This window comes from Strongylocentrotus purpuratus, unplaced genomic scaffold (assembly GCF_000002235.5).
Source record: "Strongylocentrotus purpuratus isolate Spur 01 unplaced genomic scaffold, Spur_5.0 spur5_scaffold_15, whole genome shotgun sequence".
Lineage (NCBI taxonomy): Eukaryota > Metazoa > Echinodermata > Echinoidea > Camarodonta > Strongylocentrotidae > Strongylocentrotus > Strongylocentrotus purpuratus.
Window position 1 is genome coordinate 31,361,038 of NW_022145600.1, and position 25,746 is coordinate 31,386,783.

The 25,746-nt window shown below is 37.5% G+C and overlaps 1 protein-coding gene and 1 long non-coding RNA gene across 2 annotated transcripts in view; both read right to left on the bottom strand.

The window, feature by feature from the left end:
* On the bottom strand, positions 1 to 1,265 carry LOC115924230. The gene is made up of 3 exons (XR_004064224.1): positions 1,219 to 1,265; positions 677 to 751; positions 1 to 194 (listed from the first exon to the last, which is right to left on the bottom strand). It is a non-coding gene; the product is annotated as an uncharacterized LOC115924230 (long non-coding RNA).
* Positions 1,266 to 1,609: 344 nt separating this feature from the next.
* LOC100893564 (adhesion G protein-coupled receptor B1) overlaps positions 1,610 to 25,746 on the bottom strand; it is a 41,263-nt gene continuing 17,126 nt past the window's right edge. Inside the window, exons 5-24 of the mRNA XM_030986061.1 lie at positions 21,073 to 21,171; positions 19,997 to 20,177; positions 18,338 to 18,442; positions 16,382 to 16,548; positions 14,136 to 14,279; positions 13,453 to 13,644; positions 12,685 to 12,759; positions 11,998 to 12,106; positions 10,519 to 10,641; positions 9,842 to 10,044; positions 9,345 to 9,400; positions 8,724 to 8,841; positions 7,665 to 7,759; positions 6,948 to 7,053; positions 6,512 to 6,665; positions 4,770 to 4,836; positions 4,255 to 4,321; positions 2,893 to 2,981; positions 2,263 to 2,383; positions 1,610 to 1,621 (exon numbers count right to left, since the gene is read on the bottom strand). Of these exons, the coding sequence (XP_030841921.1) occupies positions 1,610 to 1,621; positions 2,263 to 2,383; positions 2,893 to 2,981; positions 4,255 to 4,321; positions 4,770 to 4,836; positions 6,512 to 6,665; positions 6,948 to 7,053; positions 7,665 to 7,759; positions 8,724 to 8,841; positions 9,345 to 9,400; positions 9,842 to 10,044; positions 10,519 to 10,641; positions 11,998 to 12,106; positions 12,685 to 12,759; positions 13,453 to 13,644; positions 14,136 to 14,279; positions 16,382 to 16,548; positions 18,338 to 18,442; positions 19,997 to 20,177; positions 21,073 to 21,171 (2,283 nt within the window). The remainder of the gene's footprint in view (positions 1,622 to 2,262; positions 2,384 to 2,892; positions 2,982 to 4,254; positions 4,322 to 4,769; positions 4,837 to 6,511; positions 6,666 to 6,947; positions 7,054 to 7,664; positions 7,760 to 8,723; positions 8,842 to 9,344; positions 9,401 to 9,841; positions 10,045 to 10,518; positions 10,642 to 11,997; positions 12,107 to 12,684; positions 12,760 to 13,452; positions 13,645 to 14,135; positions 14,280 to 16,381; positions 16,549 to 18,337; positions 18,443 to 19,996; positions 20,178 to 21,072; positions 21,172 to 25,746) is intronic.

Consider the following 25,746-nt stretch of genomic DNA (forward strand, 5'->3'; position numbering starts at 1 on the left):
ACAGCAGGTGAGGCGCAAGACTGTTGGAATTGCCTTAGGCTGATATTTCGAAAGCAGTTGTAATCGTGTTCTTGATATTCCAGCCTGACAGGTGTGCTTCTTCACTTCTTGGAGATCTTGGGTGGGTCAAAATCAGGCGGGGCTGGACTTACGCGAACCTTTCGCATGGTGGCAGACGACTGCGTTTTCTTCTCCTAAAATGGAAGTAAAGAAGAAAAGAGAACCATCCAGAAATATATATGTATAAAGGGAGAGAAAGTGGGATAGCCTCTGCTTTGAGTAACCAACGTTAATGAATATATTAATCTCAAAGATGAACACCTAAATTGGGCCTTTATTGGAACGCATCTGAAAATGATGGCATTTGTGAACGTATGATAATTTTTAAAGATACGTCCCTTGATTAGTATTTATTTGCATTCCGTGTTAGGATTTTCTTTTTTCTTAGTTTGCTTTTAAATGGCACATATTGTAAAATTATTTATTACGGACATATTATCTTTAGATGATCATATTGGCATATATTATTATTATTATTATTTTTATTACATTATTCAGGGTAGCCACATCAATGAAATGCAATGTTCTCCCAGTATGTAAAACATTTCATTCCTATCGAGCCCCTCAAAATATTGGCTGATTACATCACTGGATGAGGGGGTTGTGAGAGACTTACAACAGACGAGTTGGTGAAAGAGGCGTTCTGGCTATCACGTGTCTTGCGCATGCTCGATTGGATTGTACGCCGTACCTGTCAAGTGAAACGAGCTGATGTTAATCATCTCAAATTGATTATTATTTGAACTATAATATCAATTAATAGGACCTGCTTTGAACAATCCTTATTCTCTATAGTTTAAATAATAAAGTACATGCTTATTACCTTCTTTAAGAAAAAATGGTATAGGCCTTTGGAAACAACAACTTTACAGCTGCCACTGCAACTTATGTTTAATGACTTCTAAATCATAGCACTTTTCCAATGGACACGTTTGCATATATCACATATAAACATGTTTCAAACTAAAAGTTACTCAAAATAAGTAATATGAACTGAACGATTAAGGGGCTGGCTCGCGAATGCATGAACATTATCATCTTAAATCAAAACGATATACAGACTTCCTGATATATTGGGAATTTAATTGCATAAACGCTGTGGTGTCACAGAATCATAGAATGTTAAAAAGCGACACAAAATATACAAATGAATCTTACCTCTGAATTCAGAAAGCAGTAGAATAGAGCAATGAAGAATCCCTAGAATGAAAACGAAGAACAAATGTTTATTTTTGTTCACAATTTGTAATACTTTCAATAAAAGTTTCATTTATTACTGACTTCGTTACCATCGCCAAACAGTCATTTGCTTTCCCATTTTAAAAATCAAAATTCCAATTTGATTTTATGAGAGAAAATTTAATTTTTATTACAGTGAACACTATCTTGAATAATTTAAGCATAAGGCTCCAGGAGGTTGCACGGACAATGAAAGTATATAATATTGAAAAACATTTCCTTTGCGTGTGGTTATAACATGATACAGCTTAAACAAGCCCCCCAAATTTTTGTGAAAATTGTCGATCTTAACTTCTAATCATTGAAATTGTCAACAGTTTGCCTGTTATAGTTTCGAAAGGTTATAGTTATCCAGGAGTTGTGACCTAAAAAAAAAGAATATTCTCTTGATCAAACCGGTTGCACTACCAGTTGCACTACTCTCATCAATTTGATCTCATGAGACATCTTCTCTGTGACTTTGAGTCTTATACGATACCCTGTTTTTCTTCTATTTTATTTTATTATTCTATCATTTGGAAACTAAAAATATCGGTCAAATATGAAGATAAACGTATCTCTTCTTATATAGCGCATTTAGTAACAACCCACCCGACTAAAGCGCTTACATTGTAATTACCCCGGTCACTGGACTCGATTACCATTTTGCAAATGTTTTACAGTACACATTTTCCACTCCACGGGGAGCATTGCGACCAGTTGCCTTTTGACAAGCACGCAAATGCTCGTCCAACCATAGTGACGTACTAAACCGAACATTACTATGGGGGCCCTGAAGGGACATCGTGAATAGACGAAATCGCAAATTATTCACGACGAAATAGGCGATGAAATTCACGATGTCGTCAATTTCGTCGTGAATAATTCGCGATTTCGTCTATTCGCGATGTCCCTTCAGGGCCACCATACTAAACCGTACTAAATAGTAAATGCTATTTGTAAACAGCTCATAATGGTGTATACCTGAAGAGTGTTCAGAAAATCGAATACGTAGGTCAAGGCTTGGTTGAAATGGACGAAGGGACCGAGGAGCCAAGGAACACCAAGCAGTGGGAGAAGGAGCAAGGTACTGCGTACTCCGGCCCTGAAAAAGATAAATGTACAGCTCTCATTACTCATCATAATTATCATCATCATGCTCGTTCTCATCATCATCACTATCATCTCTCTCATCATCACCAAAATCACCGACTTTATCGTTATTTATTGCCCGGAGAACTCTCTTCAGAACGTTCTCCAATATAAGGGGTTTTTTTCTTCTCTTCCTCTGAAAACCCCCTTTTTCTTCATTTTTTCCTCGTCTATGTATCTCTTCCTGCATCTCCCTCCCTCCTCCGTCTCTCTCTCTCTCTCTCTCTCTCTCTCTCTCTCTCTCCCTCTCTCTCTCTCTCTCTCTCTCTCCCTCTCCATCTTCCACACCCTCCCCCTCTCTCTCTCTCTCTCCCTCTCTCTCTCTCTCTCTCTCCCTCTCCATCTTCCACACCCTCCCCCTCTCTCTCTCTCTCTCTCTCTCTCTCTCACACAAACACACACTCTCTCTCTCTCTCTTTCACCCCTCCCTCTCTCTTTCTGTATGTACACAAAGATACTTACTTGATGAGGTTTATTTGCCCGACATCCGCCTGCTTCTTCGAAGCTGAGATAACCGTCTTCACCACCAGGATAAGAACCACCAGATTCACCTGCAAATATCATTATAGACATTGATGTTTGATTTAAATCAAGTCAAAAGTAATTAAATTAATAGAACGAGAGAGATGTGGGCGTACGAGCACTATCTTGATGGGAAGGTCGACGTCTCTTGCCGAAATATTAACTTTCAAACATTTTTCAAAAGAACAAATTGTGCCAGCAATTTTCTTTTTAAAATTGTAGTCATAGTGTTTTTAAAAAAATAAAGAAATGAAGGCTAAAATTAGATAATTAGATAAACAATAACAGATAAACCATCTAGCTGCCAAATATGAGGTGATGTCTGCCCGAATGTGGGCACTTTAAAACTTTCCTAGGGGGCTGCAGCCCTTATTTCTCCCGTCCCGCCTCTTTCGCCAGTGGATATAAATATGGCTAGGTAGAAAAAAGCTTTTGTCTTGGTAGAGTTTATGTAATATATATTCAACGTACGCTTAAACATTTTGTAATCTGCTACGAGATAGATAAGATGCATTTCTTATTCAGTATTACGTGAAACTTTGTTATTATTTATTTATGCCCAGTTTGACTTTACACATGATTGATCGGTTAGCCTAGCTTATAATGACTTTTCAATTTATATTCAGAGATTAAGGGCTATATTATCAGACTGTTGTTAGAAAATAAAAAGTGCTTATGAGATTTGAATAAACATTTAACAAAAATGAAGGGATGACTCTGCGCTTTATTTGTATTCTTATATTTTTAAAGGGATAGTTGAGTTCTGTAGCAGGGGGCGCTACACAAAATAATTTTTTGCGAGATAATGAAAAACTGAGTGTCAAATTAAAAAAAATATACAATTTAAATGACAAAATCATCTTTGTTTGATCAAAATCGGTTTATAGATGGCTGAAATATCGAAAAACATAACGATTTCTATAAGTGTGTATACCACTACAAATATTCGATAATTTGAACCAGCCGTTGAAAAAACGAAATAGCGCATTTTACGTTGTTGGCGTTTTCGTGATGGTTATTTTACGCACAACCAGCCGGCCCATGTACTGTTATTATTAATAAATTAATTAATTAACGGTCACCGTATTTTTTTCGAAAGTGGAGCTGAATTGGTATGATCGTATTGGCTAAATTTCACACATTTTGGGGTCTAAAGTTACCTTCAGAGCAATTTTAGATCCTAAAAGGGCACTAGAAAATGTCATAGATAAGAATAAGAGCAATACGCATGCACTTTGAAGGCATTTGCGGTCTGATAACAGAACTCAACCATCCCTTTAAACTTTTTTTTTTTCCACTCACTGTCAAGATGGGAATGGCAGGTCCGACGAAAGCCCAGATTGTTCCATCATGTGTAGACAACCAGCAGCTAAAGATGAAAGACAATTAATATTAATTTATTTGATTTCAGTAAGATTTCTGTCAGCTGTTGAGAGCCATGCAGGAAGGGATATGAGTTGACACCCTTCTGGCTGTCAACAAATAAGATGCAGTAACAGCGATTTAAAGGCACACTGTCCTACTTGTAGCTACTTGCTCCCTCTATAGAAAACTTCCCAAATTGGTGCCTGTTGGTCCCCCATGATCCTCTTTTTCTTATGTTAAATGAGAGCTGAGTTAATGAGATAGCCACCTGTCACAGTGACCTCGTTGGCTCGCTGTGTGGTCTAATCCCTTCTAGCTGCAGTAGTAACGCCTACCTTTAAATCAATTTGGAAAAATTTGAAATGTTTTTGACCTCCATGTATATTTTCTGTATTTCTTGATCCATTATAATTTTCCTTTCGATATAAGATCATATAAAATATTTTACTTACACAAATTCGTTGCCGTAGCTGTTATGCTTCAAACCGCCAGCTATGCCCACTATGATCGCTGGTACTCCTGCAGAATTAAAACAAAATCCTCCGAATTTATACAATGATAGATTTATATTACCTTCAAATCATTGTTTTTTCCATTCAACAAATTTCAATGTACCGTAAGCTTCTTACTTGAACGTTTTAAAAGGGTAATATATTTCATAACTACAAATTTGTGTAAGGCTGTAAAGAATGTATCCTTTCATTTACTACCATAAAATCATGAGATCGGAAATATTTGTACTTTTTTCTTTTCTTCTTAAAAACCCCCAATAAATTGCCGAGAAAAAGGCAGTAATTGAAGTTTCAAAGGTTTCATTGGGTAAAGGTTTGCTGACAAAACTTCTTTTTTCCCCTACATATAAAATATCTGATTTGAACAACGGTTTTAGGACACCTACCCCCTGGACATCCACCCCTGGATTATCAAGCCCAGTCAACTACCCCCTAGGACAACTACTCCCTAGGACAACTAACCCCGGACAACTACCCACCAGACAACTATCCCAAGGGTAGTTGTCTGGGGATAGTAGTCCTGATGTAGTTGTCATATGGGGTATTTGTCTGGGGGTAGTTGTCCGGGGGTAGTTGTCCTAGGGGTAGTTGTCCTAGTGGGTATTTGTCGAAGGGGGTAGTTGTCCGGGGTAGTTGTCATGGGGGCAGTAGTCCTAGAGGGTGGTTGCGCTAGGGGGAGTTGTCCTAGGGGTTAGTTGTCCTAGAGGGTAGTTGACTGGGGTGGTTATCCGGGGGTGGATGTCCAGGGGGTAGGTGTCCGGATAGATAAACAACTCGCACCCCATATTCAAAATGCCCCATCTATTGAATCATTCAAAACCCTTCTCAAAACCCATCTTTTTATCAGTTATATTACACTGGAGGCGCACACAATAAATAGTTAATTCCATTCATTAGTAATATTTTATTTTATTTTGTTGCTTTTAAGCTATTGAACATGTTAAATAATTATACTGAGTTAGACAGCACCACCTGGGCGCTTAGAAACACTTGTATAAAGCGCCCTATAAATGTAATTATTATTATTATTATTAACTACTCTTTTATGTTGACAAGAAATTCGGGGGTACGGTGTCCTCGCTCCCCCTCCTCGAAACTAAATACTCGAGACTTTGCTATTACGTTGATGCCTATAAATATGAAATGATTTTTTTTCTTCTCATCTCTATTCTGACAGTATGATTTGTTGATAGATAAAGTTTATAATCTTCTCAGAACTCTATTGATCAAACTTTTTGATCAGTATTTAGAGTGATCTATAAACTTGTGAGAAGATATAAATTGTATTTCACAAATATTTTCACAATCAGTTTATAAATAGAAGTTAAGAAATTATTTAACATTTATGGATAATTGGGGGGGGGGGGTTCACAAAGATCCTCAGTCGAACTTAACTCTAAGTTGGAATTAAAAATTATGGAGAGCCATGTGTAGCCTTAAAATAAAATATATTCAAAAGCAAAAATTCAAGTATTTTAGACTTTTCATAAATTCCACATCAAGAACATGAAATTCTTTTGATAATAGAAAATATGATTGATTTAAATCCACATTTTATGTATTTTAAAATAGCCTTTACCAAATATTTTCAAAGACGCTAACGGCTTTCCATAATTGTCAACTCCAACTTAAAGATAAGTTCCACTTAGGATCTTTGTGAAACACCCCCTGATTAGACCTACCCCAACCGACAAGATAGTAGATCCACGTCCGAGGTCTCTCTGACTCAAAGACTCTGATGATCTGACGGTAGAGATGTACGCCCTCTACGAGCATCCAACAGATTACGGCTTCATAAAAGAAGTGAAGCAGGAACGCCACAGCTTTACAAAGAGGCTGAGGAATGAATATTTAAAAAAATTGCATTTTAATTGAATTTCATAAGAGGAAGGTAAACAACGGTTATGAATACGAAAGAAATCGTGGATTTTAAGATATCGGAAACACGTACCGAGTCACCAATCGCTTTTTAGATTCTTTGGAAGTTGTGAAAAAGAAGATGAAACAACGATCATCGAACCTAAATTCGAAAACGCTATTTATCATTTTCGTCGTCGTTTTTTTTCCTACATTTCAAATAATACAATAATCTCTTGAATTTGTAGATTGCGAACGTACCGGGTTGCTCGTCTTGTCTATTCCTGCTATGAAAATGATGTCAGCAATTAAAATGGCGACCATCAAGTTGACATGTACAACCACACGATCGGCTGTCATCGAGTTTCTATGGGAGAAAGGGAGAAACGCATATTTTACAATCTTAATATCTTTTTTTTTGTTCGTACGAACACCATTTATCTTCAGTTGTAAACTATTAATATAATATTTGGTATACGATGGTATACGATGAAACATATTTTTTCTATAACTGACTATATAGTTTTTAAGGAGACGTATCTTTCTTTCCATATATGTTTTTTTGTTTGAGATACAACTATATATATATATATATATATATATATATATATATATATATATATATATATTTACAGAGAGAGAGAGAAATATAAATATGAAGAAAGAAGAGGAAAGAGAGAGAAAGAGATGGAGATAGAGAGAGAAAGAGATGGAGATAGAAAGAGAATTAGAGAGATGGAGAGAGAGAGAGAGAGAGATGGAGAGATGGAGAGAGAGGGGGAGAGACAGAGAGAGAGAGAGAGGGGAGAGAGAGAGAGAGAGAAAGAGACAGAGAGAGAGAGAGAGAGAGGGAGAGAGAGAGGGAGAGAGAGGGAGAGAGAGAGAGAGAGAGAGAGAGAGAGAACGATTCTCATTAGAAATGTTCTTTGCTGACAATGACACCATTAAACCAAAAAAGAAAAGCTCTTAAGCATGTACCTGAGGACGAAGAAAATAATAAGACTGATGAGTAGTGACGCCACAGAGAGTCCTAAACCAACATAGGTCAAGATGTCGGCTACAAGGTCATCTTCCTGTAAAATAAATTAGAATGAGAAAATGTCTAACAATTAACAGAATGTCAATTTACCTAGTTTCACTGGGGTTGAGTATGTTATCATGCGTGCAGTGCATTTCATTGAACAATCATAATGGTATCTAGTTACCTCATCTGGGGGTTGATTCATGAATTAAAAAATTAACTTTAGTGCTATATATAACAGGGAAGAGAACCGTGGGATCCACATTCTGTTCAGTTATTCATTAGACACCAATACATTCTACTGTATTCTGTGTTTTTCTTTGTCTCATGTCTTCATCTTCTTTATTTTTTCTCTTCGCTTTCTTTCCTATTCCAGTGCTTTCTCTTCAGCTTCTTTTATGTACACACTGACTGATTTCCCAATTATTCCAACATTTGATATCATCAAGTTTTTTTGTTGTTCTTTCCTTTTTGAAATTAATAAAGTTGATTCAGGTCTCTGCCCCTTCTTTAATCTTGAAGAAGAGACATTTATTTCTATGGTTGAGGGAGATTTCAAATATCCATATAAAAAGTGTTGAGGATTTGTGTTTATTGGGAGTCGGATCTCTCAAATTTAGTGCTTTGAACACTATCATTTTAATTGCTCGTTTCCATATCTACAAAATGAAATTGAATAATAAACATCCAAATTTTGATCTTCTCAAAGGAGAAGTTAAGATTTTTGATCAAGAGAGGTTAATTTTTATACAAAAACATCAGTGTGATAAATCTGATAAAAAATGGGGACTGTTTTTCGATTATTTTATGCAATAGGCTTCACCTGTGCTTTTTCATATTTTGTATAACTTGAATATCTTTTCTGTGTAAAATTGATGTATTTCCATTGTAAATTAATATGAAACTAATAAAAGTTCTTTTTTCCCCCCTCCGGAAAAACAAGAGAAGAAAGGAAAGAAAAAAAAAATCACTTTAAATCGCAAAAATAATGTTGTTACCATGGTAACCATACGTACCGGAGGATCTGTGGAAAGACTCATCAAGATGGAGAAACTGGTGGTGTGGTTACAGACGCATACGCTTGCAGTAATCAGTGTACTAGGCTCCTCGTGACATCCATACGAGTCCCACCGTCTATAAGGAAGGGGAAGAAGAAGAGGAAGAAACGAGAAAAGCGATGGAAAGAGATGTAAAGAAAGAGAGAAAGGGATGAAGGAGAAAGAACAATAATGGCGTATGCAGAACAGTTGGACAATGCAAGTTAAGGTGACGGGAGAGGGAGAAAGAGACAGAAAGAGAGAGAGAGAGAGAGAGAGAGAGAGAGAAGGGGGATGAAGAAGAGGAGATATAAGGAAGAGAGAGAGAGACAGATGAATGAATAGGGTGATAGAGAGACAGAGAGAAAGAGAGAAGAAGAAGACGTGAGGATGAAAATTATAGATATGGGAGATTCATAAATTCGCAGTTATTTTCATTATCAAGTAGTAACTCAATATATATAGTATACGAAAGAAAGGATGTTGTGGTCTCTACTTATATTTATCACACATTTCCTTTTCATACTTCCGAAGCACAACTCCATAGAATATTTAAACAGAATTTGAATCTTTCTTTCTCGTCCTTAAAAGCATACTTACTTTGCTTCTACATCCCAGAACTTGCATTTCGGAGACCGGTAATTGTCGATATCAGCCTGCACAGAATAAACAAACTCAATATTAAAATGTTAGCCCTATTCCTTACTCAAAATAATAACCTCGTTAAGTAATGGTGACACGATAGAGTTCTATGCTATTTTGGAAATGCCTTCAAGGTCAAGATTGTTAAAAAAAAACTACACACAAACCCATGTGTTCAAGAGCAACAAGGGCCAACATTTCGTGTGCGTGTGTGGGCGTCGTGTGTGTGCGTGTGTGTGTTTATGTGTGAGGACGTTGATGTGATCCTGATCAAGGACAACTTAAAAAACTGATATCCATTCTTTAAACAGGGCTCCTAAAGGCAACAAGAGCTATTTTACTTCCATCTTACTAGCAAATCACTAATATTTTAATATCACTACCATTAGAATATAACATAAACAAGTGTTTCACGAACAAAATAAGAACTTAAAAACTTAAAATTTTACACCTACTTTGGTATAACTGAGCGTGAATCGGAAAGGCACTGATTCTTGTGTAGAGTTCGAGTAAACGACCACCGATAAGACATCGCTGACGACGACAGCATCGTCGTTTTGTGACGACCCCGTTGAAGACCCATCTTCAACTTGGTTATAGATTCCCCCCAGGGTCTTATATGTTGTCACTCCAATCGTCACACTACGGTTAGAGCTTCCTGGTAAGAAATTGAAATCAAACTCGGATGAGCAGAAAGGGGAAGAGAATACCAGAATTCCTGAAGGTAGCCCCGAGTGCCCCTTGAAGGAATTTCTTTGCTATTTCTAAGACACCTTCTGGTATTGAAATTATCTTTGGATTAAAGCCCCCACTGCTACTTGCGCCCTCTATATAGCAGACAATTCCTCAGCGGTGACCGTTGGTCCACCATGATCCTCTTATTCTTTTGTTAATTGGGAGCTGATTTGATGAGATTACCACCTGTCAGTGACCATGCAGGGAGGTCTTATCCCTCATGGCCAAACTAGTGCAGAGGAGCTTAAGGTCTTATACACTTTTCATATATGATAGCAAAAGCCACATTCTGGTGGCGTATACGTCTGAACCTATGTTAAGATTTACATAATTTGTAAAGAAAAGAAAATAAAATAAGAAAAAAATAGATAAAAATTGAAAAGATTTATGTCTGTACCTGGGTTTGACGCTTGTTGATCACAGAAGAACTGTTTTGGTAGGGAGTACACGTTCCCCCCTACAGTTAAGGACCAGTCATTGTTGCATAGATCTTCTGTTGTCGATCGCTCAATGGCCAGGACTGTAGAAGATAATGATGGGAACGAAGAAAAAACGAAATTTAAGATACCAAAATCAAGCATCATCGTTCATGCAAGGATGAACAAGCGCTGATAAGCAACCAAAGTCTCTTAGCTACAAAGTTGTCAAATTTTGCACCCTTCTGCATCGGTGAAATCACAGTATAATTTTGAATGCAAAGCTTTTGGGTTAAAAACTGAAATCTTGAAGATGCACTACCATGAACAACCTGCGTAAGACCTGAACGGTTTGAACCATGATGTGACTGAACATCTAACCCCCCGACAGATTAGCAAATATTCCCCCGCAAATAGTCGGTTATAAAAGCCCCACTGTACTATTTATAGTTACTTGCTCCCTCTTTATGTTGATTGGTCCCCCATGACCCTCTTTTTCTTATGTTAATTGAGAGGTGACTTGATGAGATAACCACCTGTCAGTGACCACGCTGGGTGGTCTAATCTCTCCCGGCCAAACCAGTAGAGACGGGTTTTAAGTTGGTATCAACAAGGGGTTGATGCTCTAAATTGAAGTTACATCAGGATTAGTGATCTTTAAGGGGCAGGTGTCCAGGGATAATAGGGGTTGTTGCTCTAGGATAGTTGTCTGGAGTAGTTTTCCGTCAGGTCGTTGTCTAGTAGCACTTCTCCAACAGTCCAGACCTAAGCGACTTTCCGCTATCACCCCAAATGCACGTTATCGCTATTGGCCCAGCTCTACCCACAGGATAGGCTGTATACTCAATGTGCCATCCCCTAAAAAGGGAAAATAGGGATCATGCCTATCATAGCAACCACAACACCAAAATTTGTCCTTTAGCGATTGTTTTAGATGGTTCAAGGACACCTACCACCTGAACATCCACCCACCGCATAACCACCTCCAGTCAACTACCCCCTAGGACAACTGGCCCCTGGGGCAACCACCCTCTAGGACGACTACCCCCAAACAACTATCCTAGGGGGTAGTTGTCTGGGGGTAGTTGTCCTAGGGGTAGTTGTCCTGGGGGTAGTTGTCTGGGGATAGTTGTCCGGGGTTAGTTATCAGGGGTAGTTGTCCTAGGGGTAGTTGTCCTAAGGGTAGTTGTCCTAGGGGTAGTTGTCCTAGGGGTAGTTGTCCAAGGGGGTAGTTGTCTGGAGGTAGTCGTCCTAGGAGGTTAAAAAAAAAGTCATTTCCTATGATGACATAAAACTGTTCATCTGCATGGCCACATTATGTGGTCACACATGCTGCGTTTGTGCCCCCCCCCCCCCCCCTCCCCCCTTCGCTCTTGGCAGAGCTGAGCCAATAGCGACAATCTGGATGATGGCGGAAAATTCGAAATTGGTCCTGACTTTCTAAACTGCCTTTGACTCACCAAAAGTGTCTCGTGTAATGTTGATATTCTCTCCTGGTTGGAGATCCTCAGCAAAATCCAGTACGCGCTTCTCGATGAGAGCAGGGATATCGAGAGGTTGGAACCCGTTCTACATACAAACGTGATTAATAAAAAACAGTTACACGAATATCTCACTTTTCTCCATAATATCTCTAATTTAGCTTGTTCAAGGAATCTTGAACAAGGCTATTATTTCAATTTAGAAATTGAAATAAAACCTATTCCTTCCTTGGACTAAACTTGATTTTATTTTGTTATTACAAGTATATGATATATACGCTGGTAGGTGTTTCTCGAACATGTATATCAGGGATCTGTTTGTTGCAAGTATGTTTTGTGGGGTCAGAAAGTTTCGGAATCATCCGTCTCATAACTTGTAGTTCTTCTTCGTATTCCATTTATTTTGTTTGGGCAATTAAGATAGGGGATACTTCCTATCAAAAGGAATTTCATTATTTTTCTTTTCTTATTCCTACTTGATTGTGTGTGTTATTTTCTAATTTTGAAATTTAATCAAAATAGGGGCATCCTAAAACAAATTTATTACAATAAAGATCTGACAATGCATACATTAAAAAAGTTCTATTTCGATATATATCAAGGATGTTCCTTTGTTATTTTCAAAATGAAAATTACAGATATATCCAATGTTTTATAATGATGTACCTCCTCGGATAAGTCCCAACCATCTGCAGACGCGGCCGAAGAAAGTAGTTCATCCGCAGCATAGGTCCAAGAAGGCTGGATGAATGAAGAAAGACATAAAACATTTTTATTTGTGGAAACTTTGGCTATATTGCTTGGTTTGATTTTTCTCTCCTGTTTCTGTGAAAGGTAACGATTTTCCTGTCTGATATAAGTAAACAGAAAGTGTTCATGTATTTACATCAGACATTGGCTGATTAATGAGAGATAAAAATCGGTGGCATTTGCACCGTCTCTGTCTTTCTTCTTTTCTCTCTCTCTCTCTCTCTCTCTCTTTTCCCCTCTTTCTCTCTCGCTCTCTTTCTCTCTCTCCTCTCTCTCCCTCTCTCTTTTCCCCTCTTCTTATTTCTCTACTTTTCTCACTCTCCTCTCTTTTACACACACCCACACACACACTCTCTTTCTCTCTCTCTCTCTCTCTCTCTCTCTCTCTCTCTCTCTCTCCCTTCTTTCCTTCTCCTTTGTACCTCTCTATTCTCTCTCTGTCATGTATGTATCTCTCCCTCTCTTGCTACTTCCCGATTGTGGTACGTTGCATTAATATTTATCGCATATATTTGAACGAAATATCAAATAAGTAATGGGAATTGTTGAGAGGGGTAAACAAGAAATTGAAACATATTCAAACAATTCAAACATATTCCTCGACGTGTTCAGACGGTGGATTTACCTGGGCTACTCTCAACAGTAGAGCCATGGACTGAAACGATTTTTGATTTTATAACTTACCGAATCTGATAGGAGTGCAGACCAGAGAGCATCGTTCTTTTCGACAGGGGTAGCTGCCTCAATGGCGGAGAATCTTCCGCCAATCAAATACAAGCTCTCAGGTTCCGTTACAACAAGCTTTATAACCGTCGTTACGATTGGTCCAAACAAGGAAACAGTCTCACTAGAGAATCTTACGCTGGAATTGAAAGTCTGATATATATTAAATAAAAAATAAAAAATAAAGAATAACATGAAGTATCAGAGGGTCCGAATTCATATTTTTTTTTTCAGATTGACTCAATTCACATTTAATTGCTATTATACCTACTTTCATAGTAAAAATTACATTTCAAACATCTTTATTAAAATTCTAGAAAGAAGAAAACTGCTTGAATAACACAATAAAAAAGAATATTCAATAGAAGCATTCTGAGATAAATGAATTACGATTTGTCAACAAAAAAGGAGAACTACTATGTAACATCATCACCAAGTATAATTATTAAGAAAGCTTGAACAGTATAATTATTAATCATTAATCGTGTTTTGAATGAGCATACAATATGTCTTGATAGGGCTCGAAAACTGTTATTGTTAATAACTTCAAAAATCAATTTATCTCTCAAAATTAGCAGCGTTAATGTCAACCTTCCCCATATCTCTCACCCAACTCAAAAATGACAATTAATTGATATAGTCACCTTTCTTTCACCATCCATCATGATAAAGAACTCTTGATCTCCACTCATGTAGGCTATTTGAAATGCATCAATCCGACGGTTGAAGTTAGCGGCCATTCCTTGGGTTACGACGCCAATGATGGTCCTAACTTCACTGAATCGTACCTATCGAATCAAAGTTATGTTTATAATAGCAGTTATATGATGTATAAAAGGCAACTTTAACAAGTGTATAATTGAAATACTGCACACTGCACACATACAAAAATCGACGAAATATGGCAAAACGCATATCCTAAATATTTGTTATACACGACGTGAGTAACATGGATAAATAGAAAAAATATAAATTATCAGAGACAGATTTATATATTCTTATATACTAAACAGTTTTCTTTATCTTTACGCCAAGATTAATATGTTTCGCTCTCCCATACCAAAGGTAATCCCTTCCTTCGTCGACGTGTGATTTTGAGGGAGCATATTTTTTTTGGATGCTTCACTGGTTCTAGTGGTAGCTAGTTTATGATAAAAATTTAGCGTTTAACCTTGATATCACAATATCACAATATAATAGTCTACGAGTCTTTATAGAAGAATTGCTCATTAAAAGATGAATTAATCTATAATTCAAACGGTGTGAAAGTGTGCAATAATACATTAAGCTGAGCGGCCAAGGTGATCGTTACATTGATAATATACGATTCTGATTAATCATCTCATTAGACAAACTTGAAAGTTTTGACGGAGAATGAGAAAGGGACAAAAGACAAAGAAAAGAGAAGGACATTGGGAGGGTGGTAGAGAGAGAGAGAGAGAGAGACAGAGAGAGATAGAGAGAGAGAGAGAGAGAGAGAGAGAGAGAGAGAGAGAGAGAGAAATAGAGAGAGAGAGAGAGAGAGAGAGAGAGAAATAGAGAGAAAGAGAGAGAAAGAGAGAAGGGGAGAAGGGGATGGGAAGAGGAAAATGGAGAGCATATATTGTCCCCCGTGCCCTCCGTTTCCATTGCGGCCCAAGGATTTTACTCCTTTTCTGGATGCTTCACTGGTAGCTCCTTTGTGGTAAGAAATTTAATTAACCTTGATATTACAACATCACAAAATGATAGTCTACGAGTCTTTATAAAAGAATTGCTCATCATTAAAAAGATGAATTAAAGATACTTTGTCCCTTTTGCAGCCAACATCAAATTATGTAGAACTTTGCAGGAATTATGAATATGTCATGTATGTCCTATCTATGAAATATAAACATAGCAGTGTCCTAATATTCAAATTATGCAAGGAAACGCGTTTACGTGCTAGACTTCACTGTCAGACAATATTGAGTGACTGACTGACTGTTTTCTTCTTTGGTAATAACATACATATAATGAGCTGTAAAGAGTACATTAGCATTTGTCTACATCAATAACCCACTTCTTGTAATGGCCCAAATTAAACTGATTGCATCTTTGCGCAGCATAAAACGTACGACCATTCGGTACAGTGGTCTAAAAATCAGACTATTACTTACTGGCTCTATAGCTCTTAAGTCGAATCGACAACTAGTAGTCGTTATTTTCCCACTTTAAGACATTTTCAAGCCCCTCTTTTTTTAGGGAAGTTCTAAATTAGTATTATCTTTCAAATGGCGTTGGAATTTAACCTCTTCATTTTTTTGCCTGCAAATGGGACATAGTAACTTTAAGCTATAATTCAAGCGGTGTGCAACAATACATTAAGCTGAGCGGCCAAGGTGATCGTTACATTGATAATATACGATTCTGATTAATCATCTCATTAGACAAACTTAAAAGCTTTGACGGAGAATGAGAAAGGGACAAAAGACAAAGAAAAGAGAAGGACATTGGGAGGGTGGAAGAGAGAGAGAGAGAGAGAGAGAGAGAGAAAGAGAGAGAAAGAGAGAGAAAAAGAGAAGGAGAGAGAAGGGGAAGTGGAGAATGGAGAGAGAAAGAGAGAGAGAGAGAGAGAGAGCTATGTAACGAATACAATTCAATCTAATGGCCCAAAATCAAATCATTGGCACACAAAGGGAAATGTATTTCCAAACTGGTACAATTATGTTACGAAATGACAATTGAAGAAAAAAAATTATATTAACTATCTAGCGCTCTGAAATCAATTTTTATTCTACAGTATATAAGTCTGTTTCCTGATCACTAAATGAGTATAGGTAAATTTTAAACAGACTAATACTATTCTTGTGAATGTGTGATAACAATTGGAGTGTCGGAGAGGTATTAGTCGCAAATCTTTTCTACTTACCTGTATATAAGGTTGTGTATCGAAGAGATCTGGCGCCCATCCCCCGTCGAGCCCAGGTTCAGTGCTACCGTATTTGCCGTACTCCGCTCCGTATGTTTCTGTAAGGTTAGATGACGATGATATTTCACATCCCGCCCATTTGGTGTCACCGCACCAGTCATAGTGGCCTACAAATGAACAATTAAAACAAGATTAGAGGTTTCTCCCGGCTTATGATAATATTTCAATGGATGTCATATTCATCTTGATATACACAAATGAAATTGCGCATGATATGTATTCACATGCGAAAAATACTGACAATGTTACTTTGAGAATATTCTACACTAAAAATCGTTTCGTCAAGTATTATTTTTTTCTATGAAATAAATTATCTATTGTTAGTTTGTTGGTCTTATCTGGAAACATCGTATCGGAAGGTTGGTCATAATCCTTTGTAGAAATAGTCCTGTAGACAGGACATAACAGTTTCGAGGTTCCTTTCTACAAAACCATTTAATATGCAGGCACGTAGCCACGGGGGCACGGGGGGCACGTGCCCCCAACAAATTTCCAAGATCGGTTAAACTTTTTTAGACCGCTTTTTATTTTACCTCGATCGATTTACATGTATGTGCCCCCCCCCCCAACATCAAACTCTGGCTACGGGCCTGGTAATATGTGTAACCATGGTTAAACAGAATATTCAACAAGTTATCGCGGTATGCTTTTTCAAAGAGCAATGATGTAACATTGTAATCTATCTAGCACGGGCATCACCAGGTTTAACAAGTTGGGACATTTTGCAAGGAAGGGTGTGGCCACGTACCCAACGGAAACTTTTCATTTTTTTAAATATAGGGTATCAAATTAAACAATGTTTAATTTGATCTTTAATTTAATGTTTAAAATATGAACTGGGGAATAGAAATGCAAATATGTTTGAGTGCGGGTGAGGGGGGGGGGCGGCAACATGCTGCGATGACTCTTTTTTTGTGGAGAATTGGAAGGGGTATATACTTATGAAAATGAGGTTCTCGAACCAATGTGATCAAGGCAAAAACAAACACGGACTATTCTCAAATATAATGTTGATAAGATACCGGTTTTCCTTAAGCGTGGTGTGTCTGAAAAAACAGACGTATGGAAATTGAATTTATGCTTGCATTTCCAAAATTGTATTAAACGAATTCGTTTTCACTGGCTGCCTGCCGTAGCAACAAACAGAGTTGACAAAAGACATAACTACGTTTCGTTGACAATCAGCCACGCATGACGTTTTTCGTCTTCTCTGTTTGTTGTTAGGGCAGGCAGGTATAGTGGAACGGATTCGTTTAATAAAATTACGAAAATGCAAGCATTAAAACTTTGTTATTCCAGGCTCATTTTTCCTGATTGAGGTGCCATATGAAAAGGCAGAAAATGAACTTTCTAGAAATGTGATTTTCTCTTTGAAATTCAGATACTGTTCGCCAAATGACTTTTAAGTACCCTTTCTTCAAATTGTTTTCAATCACTCATGCATGAAATATGCATCATATGAGTTGCATCAACTGAAAGAAGAGGATCTAAGCTTTACAAATATGTGTCAATTATTAATTATAATTGTGCTTCAGTTATGATAAAACATCGATAATTCTCGGTTTCTTTTTTTCAGGGACGCACTGTACTAAGTTTAATGAAAACAAACAAACAACAAAAACAACAACAACCTTCAACATCTCATTCATATATTCGTTGTCACCGCATCATTGACAGTTTTTTTAGCGTTATTGATACAACCTGTACATGACTATCCTCCGCCGTTAAAAGGGGGAAATTGAATTAAATATCATAACTCCACAGTGTGCTTTTCATAATGTGCGTATTCAATGATATTCTGTTACCCGAACTGGTCGAGAGCTGCTAATGAATTAGAAAGTGATCTTTTGCAAACGGTAGTCATCATTCATTGATAAGGATCAATCATTGAATTACCTGATCGATTGTAAGGGACGATGAGGTCGTCTGCCGACGTGTAGGCACAAAGCCCATCCGTACAACTCCATGTCGTGTCACCATAGCAACTATCGTCCGTAGTCGCTGGAGGAAGGTGAATTGGGAAAAGAAAAAGAGACTGGATGATGAGGGGGAGAATCGTTTATTGGTATTGGCTGGTATAGATAATCAGTAGTCTGATGCATGACGAAGAGGAGATGATCGGGTTGCAGGAGGAAACGAACGAAACATGAAATTAATTTGATCACGTGGGTTGTATGAGCCGAAATAGATAGATAGATAGATAGTGGTGGTTATTTTACCTGACAGCTCAAAGCAATACATGCTTGTAAGTAAGCAACCAGAAGACTAAAGGCTTTAGGTCCTCTCCGAGGGACCTGGTAATGAGGAGTAATGCCTTACCAAAGGGCACTAGCGCATCGACTAGGTTTCGAGCCCGGGTCACCGAATTACGAGACTACTGCTCTGCTCGCGCCTTTAAATGAACGATTTTTTCCTTCATACTACCTCCTTTTTTATAACCTCATAAAATATTACTAAAGCCGGAAATAGAAACTATGAGGGTAACTTGAGCATCCCATAAAAAAATATATATATTTGATGAAATCAAAATCCTTAATTGGAAATATAACTAAAGTCAACCGACAGCGCATAATTATCATCGTTGTAGAAATGAGGGAATTCACGTTTTACGACTTTCGAAAGCAGAGATTAAATCGAATTACAAAATGATTGAAATTTTCATTTGGGCCAGGGAACGACAACGGTTTTAATAATCGAAATAGCGTCCCTATGAATCGCTCTATCAACTGGCCAGCCCTCATTTGCACAAATCAGTATGAACAAACAAATCATAGCCACGATAGATGAATGATGGTGATAATATTGCATGAGTTAGGATGACGATTTCAACATCAAGGCATGTTCCTGCTTTCCAATATTGACTTTATCCGAATGGGTCTATATCATGTTCAATTGGAAATTATGCCAATAATTAGTCGACGGGAAAATGATATTAATGATATTGATCTAGTGTACATAAATTAGGAAGTAGGTCTTTAGAGTAAGCATTCATGGAGATGTGAGTCGGTATAGTAATTAACTCTCTGCCTTCATGATACAAATGCATCATCTTTATAATACAATAGCGACAAACTGAAGGCATAAAGATTCTTCTTCCTTCCCCCCCCCCCATACATTTTGATAACCACAAAGATATTTTAGTTCTTTGATCTGAATATGAAATATCTTATAGATGAAATACCTTACAGTCGAGCCTCATATACCATTTTAGGTTAAACAAAAGCAAATAGAAATTATAAATAAACAATTTAAAAAATTCATGTTATAAAAGTAAACATTAAATAGTCAGGTCACACCTACTTGACAAAGATATGGGGCCAGGACTCTCCATCCAAACAATAATAGTAATATTAATTGTGTAACTCCGGGGAGGGGGGATGGGGCGTAGAAAAGGGAGCAAACAAATCTGGCGGCAAAGTGGGTGTCACACCTCCACTCAAAATGTTCTAGCGACGCCTCTGCATAAAGAGCCGTGTCGGGTATCGAACCCACGACCCTCGCATGCACCTCCATTCAAGTAGGTTCAAACCACTCGACCGCGACACTTCTTCTTACCAAAAGCTTCCGGGTAGATGGTTCTGTGAGACGTATCTAGCTCCCAGTCGCTGTAGGATGGCCATGTAACACTGGTGATATCCTCATCGCATACTTCATCAGCTTGGGTGATCTGAATAGCTTGGATTCCACCTGCAGTCTCACAATCTTCGGACGCCAAGATCACTGAAGAAACACGCACCTGTAGTATCGTCAAAATCTCAAAGTTAAGCCGTAGCGTCTAAGGGTGGGATATTAATACCACAATCCATTTCCCTCCGAATATTTAAATTTTATCTATGAATTTTAATTATACCGTATCTCTTGTGAGCAATTTTTCGAAATTCTGGGTCCATTATTCATTCTTTTTACTGGTTAGAAGTTGATCTTAATTCAATGTCGGATAAAATTTAGAAATTAACCCTTAGATCCATATTCTGCAATTGCAGTTATGCCCGCCCTGTGTCGTTTAACAATGGAAAATTTTAGAGAAAGCTTGAGCCTAGTGTCGGGTTGAATCTTATTAGACTACGATCGGCCCTTAAAATAGAGTGGCATAAAGTTTACATGCAGTTATTACAAATACAATTTTATCGAAAAATTATTCACCTAACCATGCTAACTGCGTTGTTGCATTACGATGAATTCGCTTTTCATCTATGTCGAGGTATATTTTTTTCCCGATTCAAGCAACCCATGATGAAACAAAGATTGTCAATCATTACGGGATCAATATTTCTTGTTAAATTGGATTACAGTTTCTTATTAAAACTATGATTGCCTTCTCCATCATTAATTCAAATAATACGTACAAAAGACACACATCACTATGTTGATTACAAAGAAAAACACGTGAAATATACTTATATCACAAACTTGATTATACTTTCTTTTCTTTTATCACATAATTTTTTTTCAGAGGTGATACTTTTCAACATTTTCCCTCCATAATATTTCCTTTAAATAAATGTCGAGTACGTTTGTAAAATTACATATATATATATATATATATATATATATATAAAATATGTATAAGCTAAACTAATTAATTAATTTAAAAAATACGTATTTTGAATTTATATGAATAAACAACTTACATATCTATCGCCTTTGAGCAAGAAGACTTCAGCCTTGGTTTGCTGGTAACCATTGATATCATCAAGAGCCTGACTACGAAGGAGAAGCTGTGGTTCGGCCTGTAAAGTGTTGATCACACGTACAAACATAGATTACACACGCATCAAAACCATATGATTTGTTTTATTTCTTTTGTTACGACAGGTATATTATACTGTTTTATACGTTACAGTCCCGTTGACGTTCGCGAGACCACAGGCCGAAGCGACCGAAAATTATTATAGACTTGCTACCTCTTTAATGAAGTGGAAATTTATAGTCTCGTTGACCTCCTGTCACATACATAATATTTCCATCATTCACAGGTGTCACAAATAAATATTTGATAAACATTCAACAAAGATTGATAATTGCATAATATAATTGAAGGCTACGTATTACATACGACTCATATGAAAAAAATCAAAACCATTATAGTTTAGTGTAATTGAAATTGGTGTAATTGGAATTTTGTAATTGATTTGATAATTGTAATTGCTAAACGGTGAAAGCTCAATATTCTTCATGTCTTTTCTCTCTTCTCTCTCTCTCTCTCTCGTATCTAAGCGCATAGAGACAATTTTGTAATATGCGCTATATAAGAATTGAACATTATTATTATATTGTTTTTAAGATATCACTTCAAATTAACATATTAAATATACTTGAGAAAATAAAAACCTTGGGAATCTAACACCTATGAATTGGAACATATTGTGTAGAAAGTTCATAGAAATCAAAACACGGTAATTTTTTTTAATGATTTCAGTCTCGTGGACAAACGTTTTCATCACTATTCATCAATCTTCGGTCTCGCGGGCGTTCGGTCTATAGGATCTCCCTGTTATTACTCTGTCAAAATATGTTACGAGTAATTAAAACATCAGCAGTAGACGTTTCCAAACCTCAATACTGAAAAGAACACAAATGAACGGCTCATAAGAATATTCTGGCTCACTTGGAATAGGGTGGTGTGGTATGACCAGGGGCGGCGATCCCAAGGGGGGGGGGGGGACTTCCCCCCTCAATTTGTTACGGGGAGATTGTCTCCCCCGGAAAAGACTGAAACATACTTTTAGGCTCTGGAGGGCCCACAGAGTGCAGCGTTTGGACTAATACAAATGCAAAAATCTTCTCGCTCGGTCGCTAAGCTCCCTCGAATAATATCCTCCAAAATATACAAGTAAATATTGTAGAAAATCTTGCATTTCGTCCCCCCCCCCCAGGTCATGAAAAGGAATCGCCGCCCCTGGATATTACTCCCCCTCCAAACTTCTGTTGCTCTGATTTTGTAATGTAATGTTGTTTTAAAAAAAAATTTTTTTTACCCTTTTTGTTGTTTGTTGTTGTTCCATCTCGTTCTCTTCTCTCCCACTCTCTATTTCTTGGTTGCTCTCTTAGACCCTTATACTGTTCACCTCTGATATCTGTCTGAATTTCCACTTTCTTTTTCTCAATCTGCCCTTTCTCGTTATTTCTCGTTATTTGACAGTTATTGATGTTATAACCACATTTTGTATGTATAGAACATATTAAAATGGAACGTGTATGGCAAGTTGGATGGTTTGACAGCTTACGGTCATGGTTCTGAAAGAGACAAGCCAGCCAAGGACATCCGTGATTAGTTCATTCAAAAAGACCCATCAGTTAACGCGACTCATAATGAAACTCAGTCACAATAGCTGTGAGGATCAGGTTGATTGATAAGTTCAATGAATGGAGAGAGAGAGAGAGAGAGAGAGAGAGAGAGAGAGAGAGGGGGGGGGGGGGGGGGGAGAGAGAGAGAGAGAAAGAGACAGAGAGGGAGTGACAGACAGACAAAAAGACAGACAGACAAATAGAGTGTGTGTGTGAGAGAGAGATAGAGAGAGGGATAGAGAGAGAGAGATAGAGAGGGAGAGGGGGCAGACAGACGGAGAGAGAGGGGAGGGCAAAAGAGGGAGAGTTTGTGCGTGTGTGCGTGTGTACGTGTGTGTATGTGGGTTTGAGGGAGAAAGAGAGGGAGAGAGGGGATAGAGAGAGAGATAGAGAGGGAGAGGGGGCAGACAGACAGAGAGAGAGGAGAGGGCAAAAGAGAGATAGTTTGTGCGTGTGTGCGTTCGTGAGCGTGTGTGCGTGTGTGTGTGGGTTTGAGGAAGAGAGAGCGAAAGAGGGGAGGGGGAAGGAGAGAGACTGGTGGTCTAATAATGACGAGATGGTGAGATCGATGCGTGAATGAACGCATAATGACAAGGTTAAGAAAAGAGTAGCTTAATGAATGGCGATACTAGTGAGATGGATTCCCTCATGAATACATAATGAAAAGAGAGACGGGTTGGAGAGTTAAATGAGTACACAATAAAATGGCAGTGATATTAATGAACAAACTTAAGGTTATAATGAGATAGGTGTTTTTTATAGGGTGATTGAGGATAACCTGAAATGTATGAGTTTTGCTGAAGTATGGTTTTTAAGAACCAATTTCACTTTTTTAAACCATAAATTATTAATGATTCAATAGATTTCATTATATCCAATACTTGTGAAAATATAAGAACTTTTCTGACACCAAATGAGAATTAAACATGAATTAATACTGTCAACTTCATAATTTAATGGTAGAGAAATATCACCATCCTGCCCGTACAATCTTGCTCTCCCCTCATCTTTTGGTCTCAATAGACTTTAGTTTTAATTGTATGAGAGATTCGGTGATCCTTTAATTGTCATCATCACAGGTTTCACGATTTGCATAAGAATAACCGCGTGTGTGTTTGTGTCATTTAATTAATTATATTCTTGGTAACTTAATTACTACACGATCGTCTCGTCGTCATTCAGGGACGGAGCGGAAATCGCACATCAGTGTAAAAGATCGCATGCTTCTGAATTATAACTGTATGCATCGTGCATGCCAGTCAAATTCTAGGCAAGTTTTTCGGATCTTAACAACTTAAAACACTTGATCAGGCAAAACTGATGCATGCCAAATCCACAAACTGTATTATATGAGAGTAGATCAAAGAAACAAATTGTTGGAAGTTTGAAGTAATTTGACAAATGATAAGATTGAATCTTTGAAACCAATGAACAATATTTTAATGTTTTGGTTCTCACTGCAGGTGCAAGAATCACTGTGTAATAATTTCCGAATCAGCATTTAAAAAAATTCCTTGAGCAATCGATTCGAATTTTGAAAATATAAGCGAAATAACTTCGAGTAATGTCAAGAGAAGGTAGATAAAAATCTTAACTTAAAGTAGATATTCATTGATTTTAAAAACTAACTTTATTTTCATTACTGCAAAGTTGAAACTCTGATTCGACAAGGTTATCAAAATTCAATGCTTGGAAAAATTCGAAGTAATGATTATTATAAATTACAAAACGCTTATACGCAGCCCCGGCATAGCAACTGAAGAGCTCTCCGAACGCTGCTGTGATGTGTGAGATCACAGTATGGACATGATTTGCACAAGCAGACGATGTCCCATGACATCTCACACGTTTTCAGTGCCTGTGTTTTCATCTTACCTTGAGTTCTTTCTCTTACTTCACTACCGTCAGGCTAAATGTTTAGTCTATTGCCTCACTCTAAACCCCGCGCATGGTTTTATTTTGATGACAAATGCAGCGATACAAAAATAAAGGAATCTGTCGCTTGTAAACAAAATAAGACGCCATTGTATATTCAGCTGCACACACCGCGGTATGTTCGGCGTTTCAAGAGCGAACAAATGCCGTCCTTAATATCCGGGGAATTAGTCAAAATGCCTTAAGATGCCTTTAAGAGCATTAGCACACTGTCTTTGTTTCGATCCCAGGAACTCCCTACGAGACCCCTGCGATACCACTGAGCAATAGCGCATCCACTCTCTCACCCTCTCTCACTTTCTCTCTCTCTCTTTCCCTTTCTCCCTCTCCCTCTTTTTCCTCCCTTCCTTTGTTCCCCTCTCTTACTCTCTTCGTCGTCATTTCGGCAACTGTGTTCAAATTCGCTGGTTCTATTTTTGAAGGATTTCTTATAGACTTAAAGTTGATTGCATATTGCATCTTCATCGCCATTAATTCTTCCTCATTCGCATTTTCATCATGCACATCGTGTGATCTAGGCATGTACAAATACACATTTCTTTCTCACCTTGAATGTTCAGTATTGACGAGAATGATACGAATTGACAAAAGGACGAATAACCTTGAAATGAAATTAATAAAGGAGTGTGGAAACATGTCGTCGCCAATCCTGCCCATACAATTTTAATGTCATGTCAATTTGGGGGTCTCAGTTTTCAAAATTGAAAAAATAAGAATAAAAAGTTGAATTGTACATTTTAAATTTTGATTTCCATTTTCTCCCCACACTCTTCAAAATACTGAGTGATATCATACTTTCACCCAGCTTTGGGCATTAAAAAAAAAAAACTCAATTTGGTTAATATTTTTTTCCCATTTAAATTTACTACATTATATCTTACCCTAACTGGACAATATGATACTGTAGTTGAGTAAAGAAAATGCCCAAACTTGGTGGGATACATGATTTGATAACCTCGTGCTTGGCAAATTTTGACCGAATAATATTAAGATTGCAGATTTTCCTCTTACTTTTTTTATAACATGTATAAGGTAATACTAAATTTTAAATTGACTTGAGAACAAAAAAATGCCCCTCAAAA